At 40.0% G+C, this 16,624-nt stretch overlaps 2 protein-coding genes across 2 annotated transcripts; one reads left to right on the forward strand and one right to left on the reverse strand.

The window, feature by feature from the left end:
• Nucleotides 1-206: 206 nt before the first annotated feature.
• Nucleotides 207-1,665, reverse strand: LOC145462195 (uncharacterized). The gene is made up of 3 exons (XM_081445701.1): nt 1,590-1,665; nt 872-1,171; nt 207-528 (listed from the first exon to the last, which is right to left on the reverse strand). The coding sequence occupies exons 1-3, from the start codon at nt 1,663-1,665 to the stop codon at nt 230-232; spliced, it is 675 nt and encodes a 224-aa protein (XP_081301827.1). The 3' UTR covers nt 207-229.
• A 1,253-nt stretch (nt 1,666-2,918) lies between these two features.
• Nucleotides 2,919-5,453, forward strand: LOC145463989 (uncharacterized). The gene is made up of 3 exons (XM_081447785.1): nt 2,919-3,326; nt 3,635-3,934; nt 4,296-5,453. Exons 1-3 carry the CDS (start codon nt 3,251-3,253, stop codon nt 4,592-4,594), a joined length of 675 nt encoding a protein of 224 aa, XP_081303911.1. The 5' UTR covers nt 2,919-3,250; the 3' UTR covers nt 4,595-5,453.
• The last annotated feature ends 11,171 nt before the right edge of the window (nt 5,454-16,624 follow it).

A 16,624-nucleotide genomic window follows, 5' to 3' on the forward strand; every position in this document is an offset into this window, starting at 1 on the left:
TATTAAAACAACCAGTTAAACTCTTAAAGATGTTTTTCTGGATTTCCGGAGGCAGGCAAGTGCGTATGTGCGTGTATGGTCGCTACGCCCCCTGAATGAATCATAGATATGCTAAAATATTGAAAAAATCGACAACAATATCTAACGATAATACCCACAACACAAGAGTGGTATGCTCCGATGAAAATCTTTATTGCTTCATCAACTCTGGTATTGAAATACCATTCAATCATTTTGGAACAATAAAGTAGACTTCATTGGCCCAAGGTCCTCCTTCGCCGCCATCCCAACAAGCCTTGGATGGTCCGTGCTTGTTGAACCTCTTTGGCGCAGTCTTGCTAGCGGCACACCAGCCACTATTCTGAACTGCAAACATGTTGTAGCCCCGTCTTATTGCAGCCACGGCGCACTTGGCAGTGGGGTTAGCTCGAAGCCAGTACGCTCCGTCCAAGAGAGGATCCTTTCCTTCCAATGTTGAGATTGCACGATCCAGTCCTGTGTCCTTATAGCATCCCACAGAAACATAACCTAAAAGGAGGTGACACAGCAAAAGAAACTTCATATAAGACGTAAATTTAAAATTAAAAACGTTCTCTGGTTAAAATAATTTGAAATTACGGGCTTTCGATTGCCAGTCTGCAATCTTTGACAAATAGTGAATAAAAAGCGCGAGCGTTAAAATATATACGGTAAAAAGTGGGAAGTACGTTAAGAAAGTTACAATCAGAACAAAAAGATACTTGTAAGGTAATAAAATGCTTTCATAAAAGAATTGAATATTGTCCAGGTAATGGTTTTGAGTTATTGTGATTGCTGTATGCCCAGACAATATTCAATTGTCAGAAACGACTATGTGAATTGCCTGCTGTACCTTTGGTCAAGTAAACCTGATTGGCCCACTCTCCTCCTTCACCATCATTGCCACAAGCCGTAGATTTTCCGTACTTGTCGAAGGTCTTCTCTGCAGTAGCACTACCGAAACACTGGCCACCATTTTGAACAGCAAAGATCCTGTATTTCCTTTTCAATGCAGCCACGGCGCACTTGGCTATGGCGTTCAGTCGGTGCGAGTAATGTCCGTCCAAGATAGGATCCATTCCTTCCAATGTTGGAATTGCGCGATTTCCAGTATCCTTATAGCATCCAACAGAAACATAATTTAAAGATGGAACTGTGAGAGAAAAATAAGTCAATTCAGATGTGTTAGAGTTGTGTAATAAGTACGGGTATTTTTTTTTTTTTTAAACAAGTATGATCCAAGGTATTTTGGAAGATTACTTCTGCTTTGTCTTTCCAAACTACCACAAATTCAATTTCTGAAGGCCGATAGTGGAAACACGATATTGCTCCTGTTGTTGATATTGAGCCAGCTGAGTTTTTCGTTACTGTCAGTTCTCTTCATGTTTGCTTGTCTAAAAGCTTTCCTGGTCAAACCAGACTGCTCAATTTGGGAAGAAAACAAAAGCAAGCCACATTTCAGTAACAAGGTACAACCTCACTATATTTCTTTAGACTTCGAGTGAAATTTTTTCGTTGTTGAAGGGTTTCCCTCATATTCCTTTGAAAAGAGCACTATGTCTCAGACTTACCACATTGCACATAGCCGCAAACAATAGCGCAGAGGAAGGCAACGACAAGGAAAACTTGATTCTTTGTACGATGCATTTTTCAGCCGTAACTGTAGGAAACTAAGAAATGTCACATTAATTAACGCTAGATAGATGCCCACGATATTTCTGTAAGGTGCACGTACGACCATACTGAGCCCTTCCTTCTTCGTTTGCTTACTAGGAAGAGCGCCTATTACATAAACATGAAGTATAAAAGCACTCATAAAAAAAGAAAAATGTAAAGAGTCCACGGTTCGAGCGAAGGGATCACTGCAATTCTAACTGTCACTTATTAACGAATTTTAGGAGCTTAGTTGAAAAACGAACTCGGTTCAGGGCGAATTAGAAGCTTCAAGTCATGGACAAAGTGACACACCTTAGCGCCGTAATTAGGTGAAAACTGACGGCATAACGTTTGCTGTGATCAGAGAATTATAACCTGTAACTTATTTGAAATAGCATGCATTTTTAGCAAGTTGTTAAAAAAATTTCAGATATATTTAAACTCATTTGCTTATTCGTGACTAGCTGCTGTAAAATATGACCTACAAGACATTTGCAACAATTTAAAATAAGATCTAATTGGACCTACTGGCAAAAAGAAAAGTTTTAACCCCTCAATTGATGATTTGACCCAGTGCGTTTTGAAGTAATGTAAATTCCTATACTTACTGATTTCAAGAGGAAAGATTTCCTATTTTGGCATTGGAATATGCCACCAACTTCTTGAAGTTTGTTGAATTTCCAAAACTTAACTTGACTTTAAATTAAGAGAAGAACTTACCAGTTGGAACACGTTGCTGGATGAACTGCAAATGTCTTGCTCACTTCAACTTTGGAAGTGCCTTCTATTTATCCTGATTCGTAGCCAATTAATTTCAGAATTTACTTATCTGTCAGTCAATAACTCAAAACGAAATTAAACTGAGAATAATTATACATAATTCGGAAGGAGGACGGTCGCCAGGTTTCAGTTAGTGATCTCCTGCATGTTTCAGTTCAATTATAACTATAAACGGTGAACAAAGCGGCTTAACAGCATTGGCACCACCGTAGACACTAACGGTATGCCACAAAGAGGACTGAGATAGAGAATAGTGTCAGGAAACTAAGCTCTGATTTTAAATTGTTGCAAATGTCTTGTAGGTCATATTTTACAGCAGCTAGTCACGAATAAGCAAATGAATTTAAATATATCTGAATTTTTTGACAACTTGCTAAAAATGCTATTCAAATTAAGTTAAAGTTTATAATTTTCTGATCACAGCAAACGTTATACCGTCAGTTTTCACCTAATTACGGCGCTAAGGTGTATCACTTTGGTCATGACTTGAAGCTTCTAATTCGCCCTGAACCGAGTTCGTTTACAACGAAACTCCTAAGCTTCATTAATAAGTAACAGTTAGAATTGTAGTGATCTCTACGCTCGAACCGTGGACTCTTTACGTTTATCTTTTTTGTGTGTACTTTTAAATTTCATGTTTATGTAATAAGCGCTCTTCCTCATAAACAAAGGAAAAAGGAAGAGTACAGTATGGTTGTAGCCATGGAAAACAATGCACCTTACAGAAATATCGTGGGCATCTATCTAGCCTTAATTAATGTGACATTTCTTAGTTTTTCACAGTTACGGCTGAAAAATGCATCCTACAAAGAATCAAGTTTTCCTTGTTGTTGCCTTCCTCTGTGCCATTGTTTGCAGCTATGTGCAATGTGGTAAGTCTGAGACATAGAGCTCTGTTCAAAGAGCACTATGGGAAGTCTGGTTTAACCAGGAAAGCCTTTAGACAAGCAAACATGAAGAGAACTGACAGTAACGAAAAACTCAGCTGGCTCAATATCAACAACAGGAGCAATACTATTCCACTATCGGCCTTTCAGAAATTGAATTTGTGGTAGTTTGGACAGACAACATAGAAATAATCTTCCAAACTACCTAAGATTATACTTCATTTGAAAAAAAAAATACCTGTGCTTACTACACAACTCTAACACACCTGAATTGACTTATTTTTCTCTCACAGTTCCATCTTTAAATTATGTCTCTGTTGGATGCTATAAGGATACTGGAAATCGCGCAATTCCAACATTGGAAGGAATGGATCCTATCTTGGACGGACATTACTCGCACCGACTGAACGCCATAGCCAAGTGCGCCGTGGCTGCATTGAAAAGGAAATACAGGATCTTTGCTGTCCAAAATGGTGGCCAGTGTTTCGGTAGTGCTAATGCACAGAAGACCTTCGACAAGTACGGAAAATCTACGGCTTGTGGCAATGATGGTGAAGGAGGAGAGTGGGCCAATCAGGTTTACTTGACCAAAGGTACATCAAGCAATTCATATAGTCGTTTCTGACAATTGAATATTGTATACAATCACAATGTAATCGGACAATAACTCAAAACCATTACCTGGACAATATTCAATTCTTTTATGAAACCCATATTAGCCTTTTACTACCTCAGAAGTATCTTTTTGTTCTTACTGTAATTTTTTCTACGTACTTCACTCTTTTTACCGTATATATTTTAACGCTCGCGCTTTTTATTCACTATTTGTCAAAGATTGCAGACTGGCAATCCAGTCGAAAGCTCGTAATTTTAAACTATTTTAGCCAGAGAACGTTTTTAATTTTAAATTTACGTCTTATATGATATTTCTTTTGCTGTGTCACCTCCTTTTAGGTTATGTTTCTGTGGGATGCTATAAGGACACAGGACTGGATCGTGCAATCTCAACATTGGAAGGAAAGGATCCTCTCTTGGACGGAGCGTACTGGCTTCGAGCTAACCCCACCGCCAAGTGCGCCGTGGCTGCAATAAGACGGGGCTACGACATGTTTGCAGTTCAGAATAGTGGCTGGTGTGCCGCTAGCAAGACTGCGCCACAGAGGTTCAACAAACACGGACCATCCAAGGCTTGTTGGGATGGCGGCGAAGGAGGACCTTGGGCCAATGAAGTCTACTTTATTGTTCCAAAATGATTGAATGGTATTTCAATACCACAGTTGATGAAGCAATAAAGATTTTCATCGGAGCATTATATTCCTGTGTTGTGGGTGTTCCAGTCAGATATTGCGCTAGATTTATTAATTTAAGTCTGACGTTTTCTTTTCAGTGTATCTTGATTGATTCAAGGGGAGGGAGTAGCGACCATTTACAAACGCACGCACCTGCATACCTCTGGAAATCCAGAAAAGCATCTTCCATAGCAAAATCGATCGGTATGATAGCCTACTTCCTCTCCTATCAGAACTGCTATCAATTTTCCCAAAGGCTGACATAAACAAAATGAATTCCTAAATACTCATCGTTTTTCTAAGATTTCAAAACGTGTAAATGGCATTTCCAAGCCCCTAAAAACGTTCCTTTGGAGAGGGGGAGGGGAGAGGCGGGGGAGAAGGGACATGTCCCTGAACCCGTTAGCGACTCGCGCCTTCGACGCTAAATTAGCTTCTCAAACTCATTAATAATTCACCAAGTTTAAACAAGGGAAATCATGACCGTGACGGTGCTTGGATATCTGATCTTTTAAATTAGCATAGACTTTTACGATTTTAATTCTCCGTTTTCTCCTTAGTTTTAGTTTTGATTGAGAAGATATATCAAACACTCAGGACAGCGTTTGACCACATTTCCAAACACTTCGAACTTCGTCAAAAATACTCTGCTGCGTGTCATATTTTCAACTCTCTTCTCGGTGTTTGGAAATCTGGTCAAACACTGTCTTTCGTGTTTGATATCTTGCTTGAAACCTCCTAACTCAAATACGTTTTCCGACTGCCGGAGAACTTCTCACTTGTCATGGGTCAAACTTACTAACTCCCTAAGGAGTCAACGACTTGAACTTTCGGCTTGCTCATGATTGGGTCATTTATCTTAAGACCGCGGCAAATTTGCCTGGCTGCCGGAATCAAGCAAATTGTTTTCTCGCGGTTTGGGCTAGGAGTTTTTATGGTTAATAGAAAAGTACTTGAATGCTGCGAAGGCGAATTTTTTTAGGTTATTTTTAAATTTTGTTAGGGATAGCTGCATTATAGATTGCTAAAATTTCTTCTTCTAAAAAAAAAAGTAGCTACTTTGCTTTAAAAGGAGTTAATCTCAAGGGAAATTTCCAAATCCCTGCAGGGATTAATAACAGGGCATATCAGCACTCAAAAATTAGAGACGACGAATACCCGAAGAAACGAAATCTGCTATCGAGGTCCACTTAAGGCGACTACAAATTAGGCGATGACGGGTTTCCACAGTCCTGGAACAGGAGACATTTGTGTAGCAGCAAGGAGAAAGCGTACTCCTGAGCGAGAAGCATCTTGTAGCATTTATTTGTCATATTTAAACCACAGCTTACTCCCAATTTGCAAAGCAAAACATTTTATATTGTAACAGTTGAACAAGATAAGTAATATTCTATGTTACTATAAACTGGAAGATTGGATAATGTTATTCAAGAGTTTTCAATGGCTTAGCCATCATGGTGTATGAGCCATTATACCATGCTCTACAAATATGGTAAGCTTACGCCTAATATTTTAATTGGGGCATGTTTTTATTTTATTTCAGTTTTCTATATTTTGGGGCGTTTTTATTAAAGCAATTATTCCAGTCGCAATTGCTGGATATGAGATGATTATAGCCAACTCGAAAGCCGGACTTTGCCCACTTTGTCGAACACGTGTGCCGCTTCTTTGTTCTTACCACATTTTGACGTCATCTGTGATCCATAACTGAACAGACGCACGGCGACATGGATTCTATTTGTTAATTATACCATGCTCTACATATATGTAAGCTTGCGCGTAATCTTTTGGTTACGGCATTTTTTTAAAATTTTACCTTAGTTTTCTATATTTTGGGAGCGTTTTTAATAAAACAATTATTCCAGTCGCACTTGCTGGATATGAGATGATCATAGCCAACTCAGCGCTACGCGCCTCGGTTGTTATCTACCATCAGGAGGCCCCATCAGGAGCCATAATCGGGGACGCATACCGTAAGCGCGCGCCATATCTAGGAGAACAGACCCTTCCTTGGCGCAGAGTTTTGTCAAGAAATTGCGCGCGAGTGATACAAATGCCCAATGTGAGAGTGGAAGGAAGTGTCGATGCTGTTAAAAAATGGAACAGAAACTGTCAGAACACCTTAACCACAAGAAGTCCCCGATTAGGGCTCCTGATCGAATATCCATTAGTGACGTGAGTTGTTTATTATTATCATTATTATTATTATTATCATCATCATCATCATTATTATTATTATTATTATTATTATTATTATTGCTTTGATGAACCTTACGATGTTTTTGAAGTTCATTTTTTAATGAAGACAATACATGTTTCGGATGAGACATCATCAACTGTCAGTTTCCCAGTGAGAAATAAAATGAAAATATGCAATAAATAGTATAACAAAGTGAGATATTAACAAGAATAATTAAGGATGAAGGTGCGAACCAAAAAAAGGTAAAACTATTTAAGCTACCTGAAAAGAGACTAATTAGTATAAAAAGGATAAATTAAGGTGTTTGACCTGGGAATTTAAAGACGGCTGCTTCCAAAGGATGTGCATGGCTACCTTGATTTTCAATTGGAAGCTTGTGGAGGCAGAGTCGAGAATTTTAAAACAATCTTCTGAACAAAGGAAGCGACAATTTTCAGAATTTCTCAGGTGTTTAAACATGTGGGAATGTTATTATTATTATCATTATTATTATTATTATTATTATTATTATTATTATCATTATTATCTATAAGGCGTTTGAAACCAACGTCTGCCAAATGCGTAATCGTTATACCAAGATACTGGTGGTGGTGTTCGAATACTCAGCAGACTCGGAAAAGCTAAGCTGGAGGCGTGACCGCACAGCTTATTAACGGTCTAATAGACCGTTAATGAGCAATGCGGTCACGCCTCCATATAGCAGCACTTCCACATACACAAGTTGGCCCCGACGATATGGTATGACTGGTATAATACCCTGAAGGAATGGAACAAGATGGGCCTGGATCGGAGGGCGGCAGCTCATCCAAGGTTTCCGTCGGTAATCGTCCTAACTTACTAGTGGTGGTGTTCGAATACTCAGCAGACTCGGAAAAGCTAAGCTGGAGGCGTGACCTCACGGCTCATTAACGGTCTAATAGACCGTTAATGAGCAATGCGGTCACGCCCCCATATAGCAGCACTTCCACACACGCAAGTTGGCGCCGACGATATGGTATGACAGGTATAATATCCTGAAGGAATGGAACAAGATGGGCCTGGATCGGAGGGGGGTATCTCATCCAAGGTTTCCGTAATGGTCCTAACTTCATAACTGCCTTCAACGTTGGTACTGCTGTCACAAGTCTGGTAGTCGACAACCGACGAGGAATTGGACTGGGAGTCCAACGGTAAGGTAGAGCTTTCCTGGTTAGAGGAGGACGAACTTTCCTCGTCACGGGAAGAGCCAGAGACGCTTGTTGTCTCCTCAACGTTCACGTCTGACTTGGATATTTCTTGTGTCGTATGTACGCTTGTCAGACTTGTAAGCGCTGTAGGAGTGATTTCACAGCTCATTACCGGTCCAATAGTCGCACTGTCGGGTACAGCACCGCTTGATGGTGTTGACTGGCGTAGTTGAATAGGTATTGGACTTCCGCTAGGCGTGGGAACCATGACGTCATTAGGTGATGGTGTTGGCGGTCTACCGTGACACTCCGAAGGCCCTGAAGGGATGGTAGAGGATGGGCCTGGAATACAGGACCGCATATTATCCATGGTTTCCACAATTAAGATTGACGGTAAAAGTGTGTTTTATAAACAATATTTTCCAAAAGGTATTAAGTATACCAAAGATCTACTTTACGTTAAGACAAATATTGACTCCTTTAACACTTTTGAAGGAGAAGGGTTTTTGAATTTTAATTTCTTGACCTGGACAGGATTGAGACACGCAGTGCCATTGAATCTACGTACACATCCATCTTCTTTTACCGCCGTTCTTGATCTGGAGAACTTTAAATGCCGTGACTATTATAGCTTTTTAATAAAGTTTAAGTATGGAAAGCCAAAGAAATGGGCTAAGATAGCGGAAGAATTTGATTTGGAAGATCACTGTATTTCAGGAGCCTTTACGTTGCCCATAAGAGTTTCTAGCGAACCCTACTTAAGATCTTTTCAATACAAAGTAATGAACTCCATTCTTTTTACCAATGAAATCCTTTTTAAAATAGGCTACATTCCAAGCCCTAACTGTTCCTTTTGTCAAGATACCAAAGAAACTGACTAGAAACCATGTATTATTTACTTGTCCCTTTTCGTACTCATTTTGGATGGATGTTATTGCCAACATTTTGAATAATATTAGTAGTTGCAGATGCCTCTTACTAAGTGACGTTGTCATAGGAATCTTGAAGGAGGGGATGGATCTAGTCAATTTTGTACTAATTCTAGGTAAGAGCTATTTATGGAGTTGTAGGCATAAAGATATTAAACCGTCGATTAGTCACTTTAGGAGAATTCTTAAAAACAAATACGAAACTGAAATATATATTGCTTTCAAATCTAATAGAATTATCTCTTTCCGTAATAAATGGAAATCCTATGAAAAATTGTCTTTAAGTGGCGATAATTAATTCACTACTTTTAGTTAACTATATGGAACTACCTTGTAAGTAATTTAATTCACGAACATACATAAAAATAATGCATACAAGTAATTTAATTAGTGGTGATAGGTAACTCTTCATTTCTGGTTAATTTTTATGGATTATTTATCTTGTAAGTAATTTTAATAAGGACGTATACAAAACTTTTACATGTAAGAAGATTAATAAGTACACACATATATAAAAAAGAAACTGTAGTACAATAATAGCTTTTGAAAAAGACGTCCAATAAAGGAGGAAAAAAAACAGTTGAGGAAAGAGTTTCAACTGTTAATCAGACATTTATCCCGCCAAGTTAATACTTGTCGGCAGATTGCGGAAGCAGTCCTGCGGTCAGTAGACGGGGAAGGTGACGTCAGGTTGGCAGATATCATAAGAGATGTGTTGCTACCATATTTCGAAACAGATAATTGTTTGGCAGTTGTCAAAGAGCATTTCTGAGAAAAGAGAAATGACAGGTTTAGAATTAGTTTCTTTCATGCGGCGACTGGTTGACAGAAGAGGAAGCGGAAATGTCTTTTCGGTAGATGACGAACCTAGAACACGTCTTTGGCGCGATTACAAAGGAAAGATTGGTTTCATCATTCTTCAGCAGATGAGGAAGGGGGAATAATAAGGACGTCTGGTTGGTAGCTGGCGAAGGGGGGACTTCCATATGAAATGATGGAGGATGCTCGTTATCTCATTTTAGGGTATAATTCAAGGATTCGATGTTCATGACGAAATGCCGCTATTTCAGCTGTCAAAGTATCTCTTAGGTTACACTCGAAGGAATCACAATAAAAAAGACGCTCTTATTTCCGTTTTTGGGCTCAATTCCCGCCGGTCTTCCGAGTCCCGTCCGAGTTCCAAGCTCGAAGTTCCGAGTTCCAAACTAATATAAGCTTGTTGGATTTTCTTATTGTTAAGTGAATGGAGAAACAAGCAGTGGAATTAACGGACCTGCGATTCTTTAAAATGGTGAGTGTTAATTTGATTTTAAATCTACTCTTGGTTTCAGAATTTTTTTGTGTTGTTTGGAAATCAGTCAAAACTTTCATTCAAGAGGTCAGTTATAATACCACTAACATACTGAAGGCTTGTTTTCGCAAGCAACGGAGCCGGAATGGTAATCAGAAGCGCAGAGCGATGCGATCAAGTCAACAAAAATCAAACCAGCGGAATCGAGAGCAGAATACCGATTCCGCTTATGACTCCGTCATATACTATCTAGTGAAAACTACATTCCCGGAGCCGCGAGCAAAATCCGAAGAATTTAACCAATCGCAATGCTCGATCCCAGGCATCGTGATTGGTTGGTTCTTGTACTTTCTACTTCGGAACCCGACAATGTAGTTTCAGTAGATCATAAGCGACGGAGTCGAAAGGCAGAATGGGAAGACAGTGGAAAAGTTCTGATTCTTCCGACTCCGATTCCGTCGAGCTCATTGCTCCGTCGCTAGTGATATCAGCCTTTAATAATTAAAATCGATATCTAGTTGACAAACAACGTATAAAACTGACCTTAATCTAAATTAATTTTTCTCAAGGTTCTTTGAATTTCCGCTAATAGGACTAGCATGTGAAATGATTTTTTTCCACAAGAAACTTCATTCAATACATGTACCTTACGCAAACGTTTATTTGTCGGTTGTTGCTTTGAACGGGTTTCGCGAAAAAATCTGAAATCATGCAGCCTCGGTTTCATTTGAGTCGCTTTCCTGTCAAATTCCTTTCTCCATGTCTGTTCTACACAGCTCTATTTCACACGGCAAGTTTCTTTACCAACTAAGTAGGAAAAATTCGATTACATCGTTTGTCGGTCGGTTCATGCTACGTCATTTGCACGAGCGTTTGAGCTTATACCTAGCTAGCTTGCGTAACAGGCGTATAAAGGGGAGGGGGTGGGGTAGGAGGAAGAGAATTCACTCCTCTGTTTCTTTCCCCCGAATTCTCTTCCTCCTCCCCACCCCTCCCCTTTATCCGCCTTCTACGCAGGCTAATACCTAGCGCACTCTGCATTCCTAATTGAAAAAAACTCCATTTCAAAAACAATAAGGCAATACGAACAACTTACCTTTACAGTTTTAAAGCCTCCTTTTCCGTTTTTTGATGACTTGCCACTGTGAAAAGAAATGCACGTCTGTTAAATTGGTATTGATTTTGGTTCGTGGCCATGTGATTTTCACGGTTCAACGCGCGAGGCTCTATTTTCATGTATTTTGCACAGTTTTCCTTTTTCGTTGCACAATTCACTTTTTTTACGTTCATTGCCATCTGATCGTCAGTTAGTGTACCTCTAACATGATTAATTTAACCTGCGTTTAACCGACGACTGGAGAATCTTTTACTTTTTAGCACAAACGTTTTTGTCGTCCTTGTGTCCTATCGCACCAGCTCGCCACTGTTTTTAAAATTTTCAACGTTTGACTTACCTTGATCTTACATTTGTTTTGTTTTTTTCAAATCACTTGGAAAAAAATAGCGATAGAGCGTCTGTGCAGCGAAGATGCTACAGTAAGCGATCGCGATCATTTGAAATGATCACGATTGCTTACTGTAGCAGGCTTCTTTGCGGAGAAGATTCAACTTTTCCTTTGTTTCGTCACAAAACCTCATTATCATATTAGGCATGATGACGAGATTTGTAAAGTCGCGCGCGTAGTGATCAGGTCTTCCCATCCTTAATCAAGGTTATAAGAAACAACAAAAATAATAATAAATATAATTTAAAATGTCTAAGGAGCCGAGAACTTCCCCTGTGGATTGTTGGTTGAAGCAGGGTGCGCGTGGAGTTCTGGGCCTGTTGGACTTGGAGAAGCGGTTCCGTATTTTTCCGCCTAACCATCATGTCCGGGGCTCCCCGCTTCCCGCTCTTCGCCTGGAGGCAAGGTTGGAAAATGTCCATGTCAACGTTATATTGAGCGGCCGAACGATCAGGAATGTTGACAAGTACCACTCCATAGAAGGTATTAAAAAATTACGACCGTGACGCAACGCTAACTTCGTGCGGAGAACATTGTGGGACGACTCACTCTACTGTAGAGTAGAAACCCGCGTGTAAGAACCTACGGTTGTTGAAGTCTGGCAAAATAAATTCTTGTTTTTTGGTAATTTAGACCAAGTTCATAATTTCTATGAAGGAGATATAGTTGTTGATCACTAGAAAAAAAAAACATATCCAGTATTTATTCACAACTGTATCATGTAATATAGTAAATGGTTTGAACCCAGGAGTATCAGTAATTCGTACAGTACTCGTCCTGGTGAAGGTAGTTCTGAAATTAAAAGAACTGTTGTTGGTGACTGACGTTTCCACGACCTGAGCGGAAGTCATCTTCAGAGTCAAGTGAATAGTTTTTGTCAGTCGATGATGTTCTAAGTCTGGTCCGTTGAACATGATTGGTCAGTTTACAAAACCGAGACAAAACCGAGACTCACGTACTGTTCTACGGACTAAAACACTCAGTGATGCCTAAAGGGATACCGACCGAGTCTATTGTATCTAGTGTTGAGGCGGTTCTGTCTCGTCGGCGAGACTTACGAGGATCTGCCAAGGATAACATCAGAAGCAGAATTGCTTCCACGGTACAATCAGCCTCTATACCTGACAATAACTTGACGAAAGACGAACAACAAGCACTGAAACGACGGAAAAACGACAACAACATTGTTATACTACCAGCCGACAAAGGACGTGTCACTGTTGTTATGGACAAGACTGACTACTTTGACAAAATACACGCACTTGTTAACGACAAACAAACTTACGAAGAACTTAAACGCGACCCGACATCTACATCTACATCTACATCTACATCTACATCTACATCTACATCTACATCTACATCTACATCTACATCTACATTATGGGGTCTCGCAAAGGGAGGCATGCTCCCATCACTGCAAGACATTAAATTAAAAAAAAAAAAAAAGCAATGTGGGGGGTGGGGGGTAAAAAACCTTAAAAATATATAATAAAATATGTACATAATTTAAAAAGATTACTAAGAAAAGTTAATTAACATTAAAAAATTAGAACCTAATTACGCCGACGCCAGCACTTCAACGTAAACTTAACAGCAAAAATACGCTTAAAAAGACTGACGCTATTGACACTCAACGCTACTATCGACTGAGGTGCTCAGTACCTCAACCACCGAAACTTTACGGACTACCGAAACTGCACAAACCTGGTATACCGATGCGACCTATAGTGTCATTCTGTGGGTCCCCTACGTATCAACTGTCTAAGTACTTGACGACCATACTGCAACCCCTTACTGAAAAATCAAGACGCAAACTACAATCTACGGAGGACTTTATTGACACTATTGAGACAGTACAGATACCTGACGACTACAAACCGGGGGGGCACTGCCATATATGGGCTATAAAGGTATGTGCCGCTGTGAAGGGTATGGTTTTCAAGCAGTTTACTCTAGGATATGGTATATAAATCAGAGCGTTTGGGTCTAGAATAGGGTATAATTTTTCACAAAACTGACTAGTTGGTTGAAGATTTTATCTAGACTAAGGAAACCATGAATTGCCACTCAAAAATATAAAAAAATCAAATCGGCAAGTTTTAATTTACGCAAATCAGCCTCAACAGTGTCAATAGACGGGGGGATTTGGGGAGTTTACTCTAGTATAGGGTAGCAAAATTCAGCTGAACTAGCTCTAGTATAGGCTAAGAGTTCCAGTGTCCCAGCGGCACATCCCCACCCAGAAATGCCCAAAGTACCCCCCCCGGGACTACAAACTTGTGTCTTTTGATGTAAAATCACTGTTCCCCAGTATTCCACTTCAATTGGCATTACAGTGTACCGAGACCGCTATACAACAATCTACTGTTAAACTACCGTTACCGACAGAAGACATCATGGACTTACTGAACCTTTGTCTTACATCGACTTACTTTCGGCATAACGATAAACACTACAAACAGTTGCATGGAACAGCAATGGGGTCGCCTGTTTCTGTTGTTGTCGCAGAAATTGTGATGCAATAAGTGGAGGAACGCGCCCTTGCAACTTACAGACAAACGATACCGCTTTGGTTACGCTACGTTGACGACACCTTTACCGCCGTTCACAAAGACGAAATTGACGATTTTCACGACCACCTAGACGAACAGAACGCCGACATCCAGTTTACTAAAGAGATCGAAGAAAATGGAAAACTTCCTTTTCTAGACTGTTTGGTAACCCGCGACAACAACGAACTGCGAACGACAGTGTACAAAAACCGACGCATACCGACAGATTACTTGACGAATCATCCTACAACCCGACTTCACACAAAGCCACGACTATAAAGACTTTGACGAGACGAGCGCAACTAGTTTGTGACACACCGGACAGCTTACGTGACGAAAACAGATACCTTGAACGTGTTTTTCACAAAAACAACTACAACGCTGACTTTATTAGACGAAACATTTGCCGACCTACTGAAACTGACGCAACGAACAGGAACCCAACGCCTGTTACTACAGTGACTATACCTTACATCGAGGATACTTCTGAGATCATCTCACGGATCCTACAGCCCTACAACATCCGTGTAGCCCACAAACCTACAACTACGTTACGACACTCACTGACTAACGTGAAAGACAGGGACGAACCTCACAACAGACAGGGAGCAGTTTACAAGATCAAATGCTCCGACTGCCAGGCTTCCTACATTGGTGAGACTGGCAGAAACCTTAACACGAGACTGACTGAACACAAAGACCACAAACGAGCCACGAGAAATGGTGATGCCAACGATCACATTGCTGTACATCATCAACTGACAAACCACAACATTGACTGGGACTCTGCTCAGTGCTTAGCCTACAGTACAAACTATTTTCAACGACTGACTCTGGAAAGCTGGTACACTAACCTAGAACAAACGCCACTTAACAGATGTCAACAACTACCCGCGCCTTACAAACGACTTATCTATGACGGAAACGAAACCGACAAACGGACTTCCAACAGACCGACTTAATTTGACTAACAATAGACGGACCAAAAACCGACCAATTTGACTAACAATAGACAGATCGAAACCCACCAATGACTGATGACAAACTTTACACGAGTCTTTCAGTTAATACCATCATGGCTAAACTGACCAATCATGTTCAACGGACCAGACTTATAACATCATCGACTGACAAACACTATTCACTTGACTCTGAAGATGACTTCCGCTCAGGTTGTCGAAACGTCAGTCACCGACAACAGTTCTTTTCAGAACTACCCTCACCCGGACGATCACACTATACGAACTACTGTATCATGTAATTTATTGTTATATAAATTTGCAATCTTAGTCACACTAGCTCCTTGGCTTAACTGTTTATCATAATTTAGCTGTAACCCACATATAATTAAGAACCTGCTTGATCTTGCTTGACTAAACAGGTTCTTACATTTTTGGGTATTATTAAAGATGGCAAATTTTTGTCAGCATTCGTAATGCTACTGCAAGTGTAATGCTTGCATTCTCTTCACTTTACAGTTTATTTTTAGCATGAGTAACCTGAACATAGGCTAGCGTGAGAGCATGGTCTAAACTTTGAAGCAATACGCGAGCTACCCGGAATTTATTCTCGCTCACTGGTTTAATGGACTGTAAGCTACTTTCTCTGAGAATTGCCTTGCCAAAAAGGACTTAGAACTGAAATGATATGAGTGACCTGGGGTTTTATGTTAGCTACATGTCGGTTAAATGTGTATCGTGGAAATCCACAATAAGGATATTACTTCCTTTCCCAATTTCCCAGAGGGACCAGACCTCCCCGGGGGACCAGGCGACCACAAGCACCAGGCTACTACAGATTCACATCATGATACAACATTTGGTTCATTTTCAGGTAGGTGTTGTGTTAAGTAGCTAACAGTACTTTGGACACTACTCCATGCTATACACTTAACGGTTCATACAGTTTGCGGGTTAATCAATTTTGGCTACGAAAGACAAGTATAAAGCCGACGACTAATTGACAGCGTTTGGTGCTATTGATTTTGGAAATATGAGTTTCAACCACGCTGCACAGGGGACCCGAACATTAACTAGCTTCTCTTGGGGTTTTAATAGAAGTCGATAAAATTTAAAATACTAATGGAATAGACAGATGTTTAATTGCTAGCTGTGGCGTTGCATAAAGTTCATGTGTTTTTATACTTCCGTAGCAAAGTTTGTTTAATTCCATTCCAACGGGTAACCGATACTGGTGTGAACCTCTCAAGTTCTAAGAACTGAGCTTTAATGGTACACGTTTTACTCTATTTTTTTTTTTTTTGGACATTGAGTTGTGAAATGTGAAGCATTTTATTATTGCTTTGACCGCCAAGAGCAAACAAAAAATCTTTTTTACGGCAAGCAATG

The sequence above is a fragment of the Orbicella franksi genome, chromosome 12 (genome assembly GCF_964199315.1).
Source record: "Orbicella franksi chromosome 12, jaOrbFran1.1, whole genome shotgun sequence".
NCBI lineage: Eukaryota > Metazoa > Cnidaria > Anthozoa > Scleractinia > Merulinidae > Orbicella > Orbicella franksi.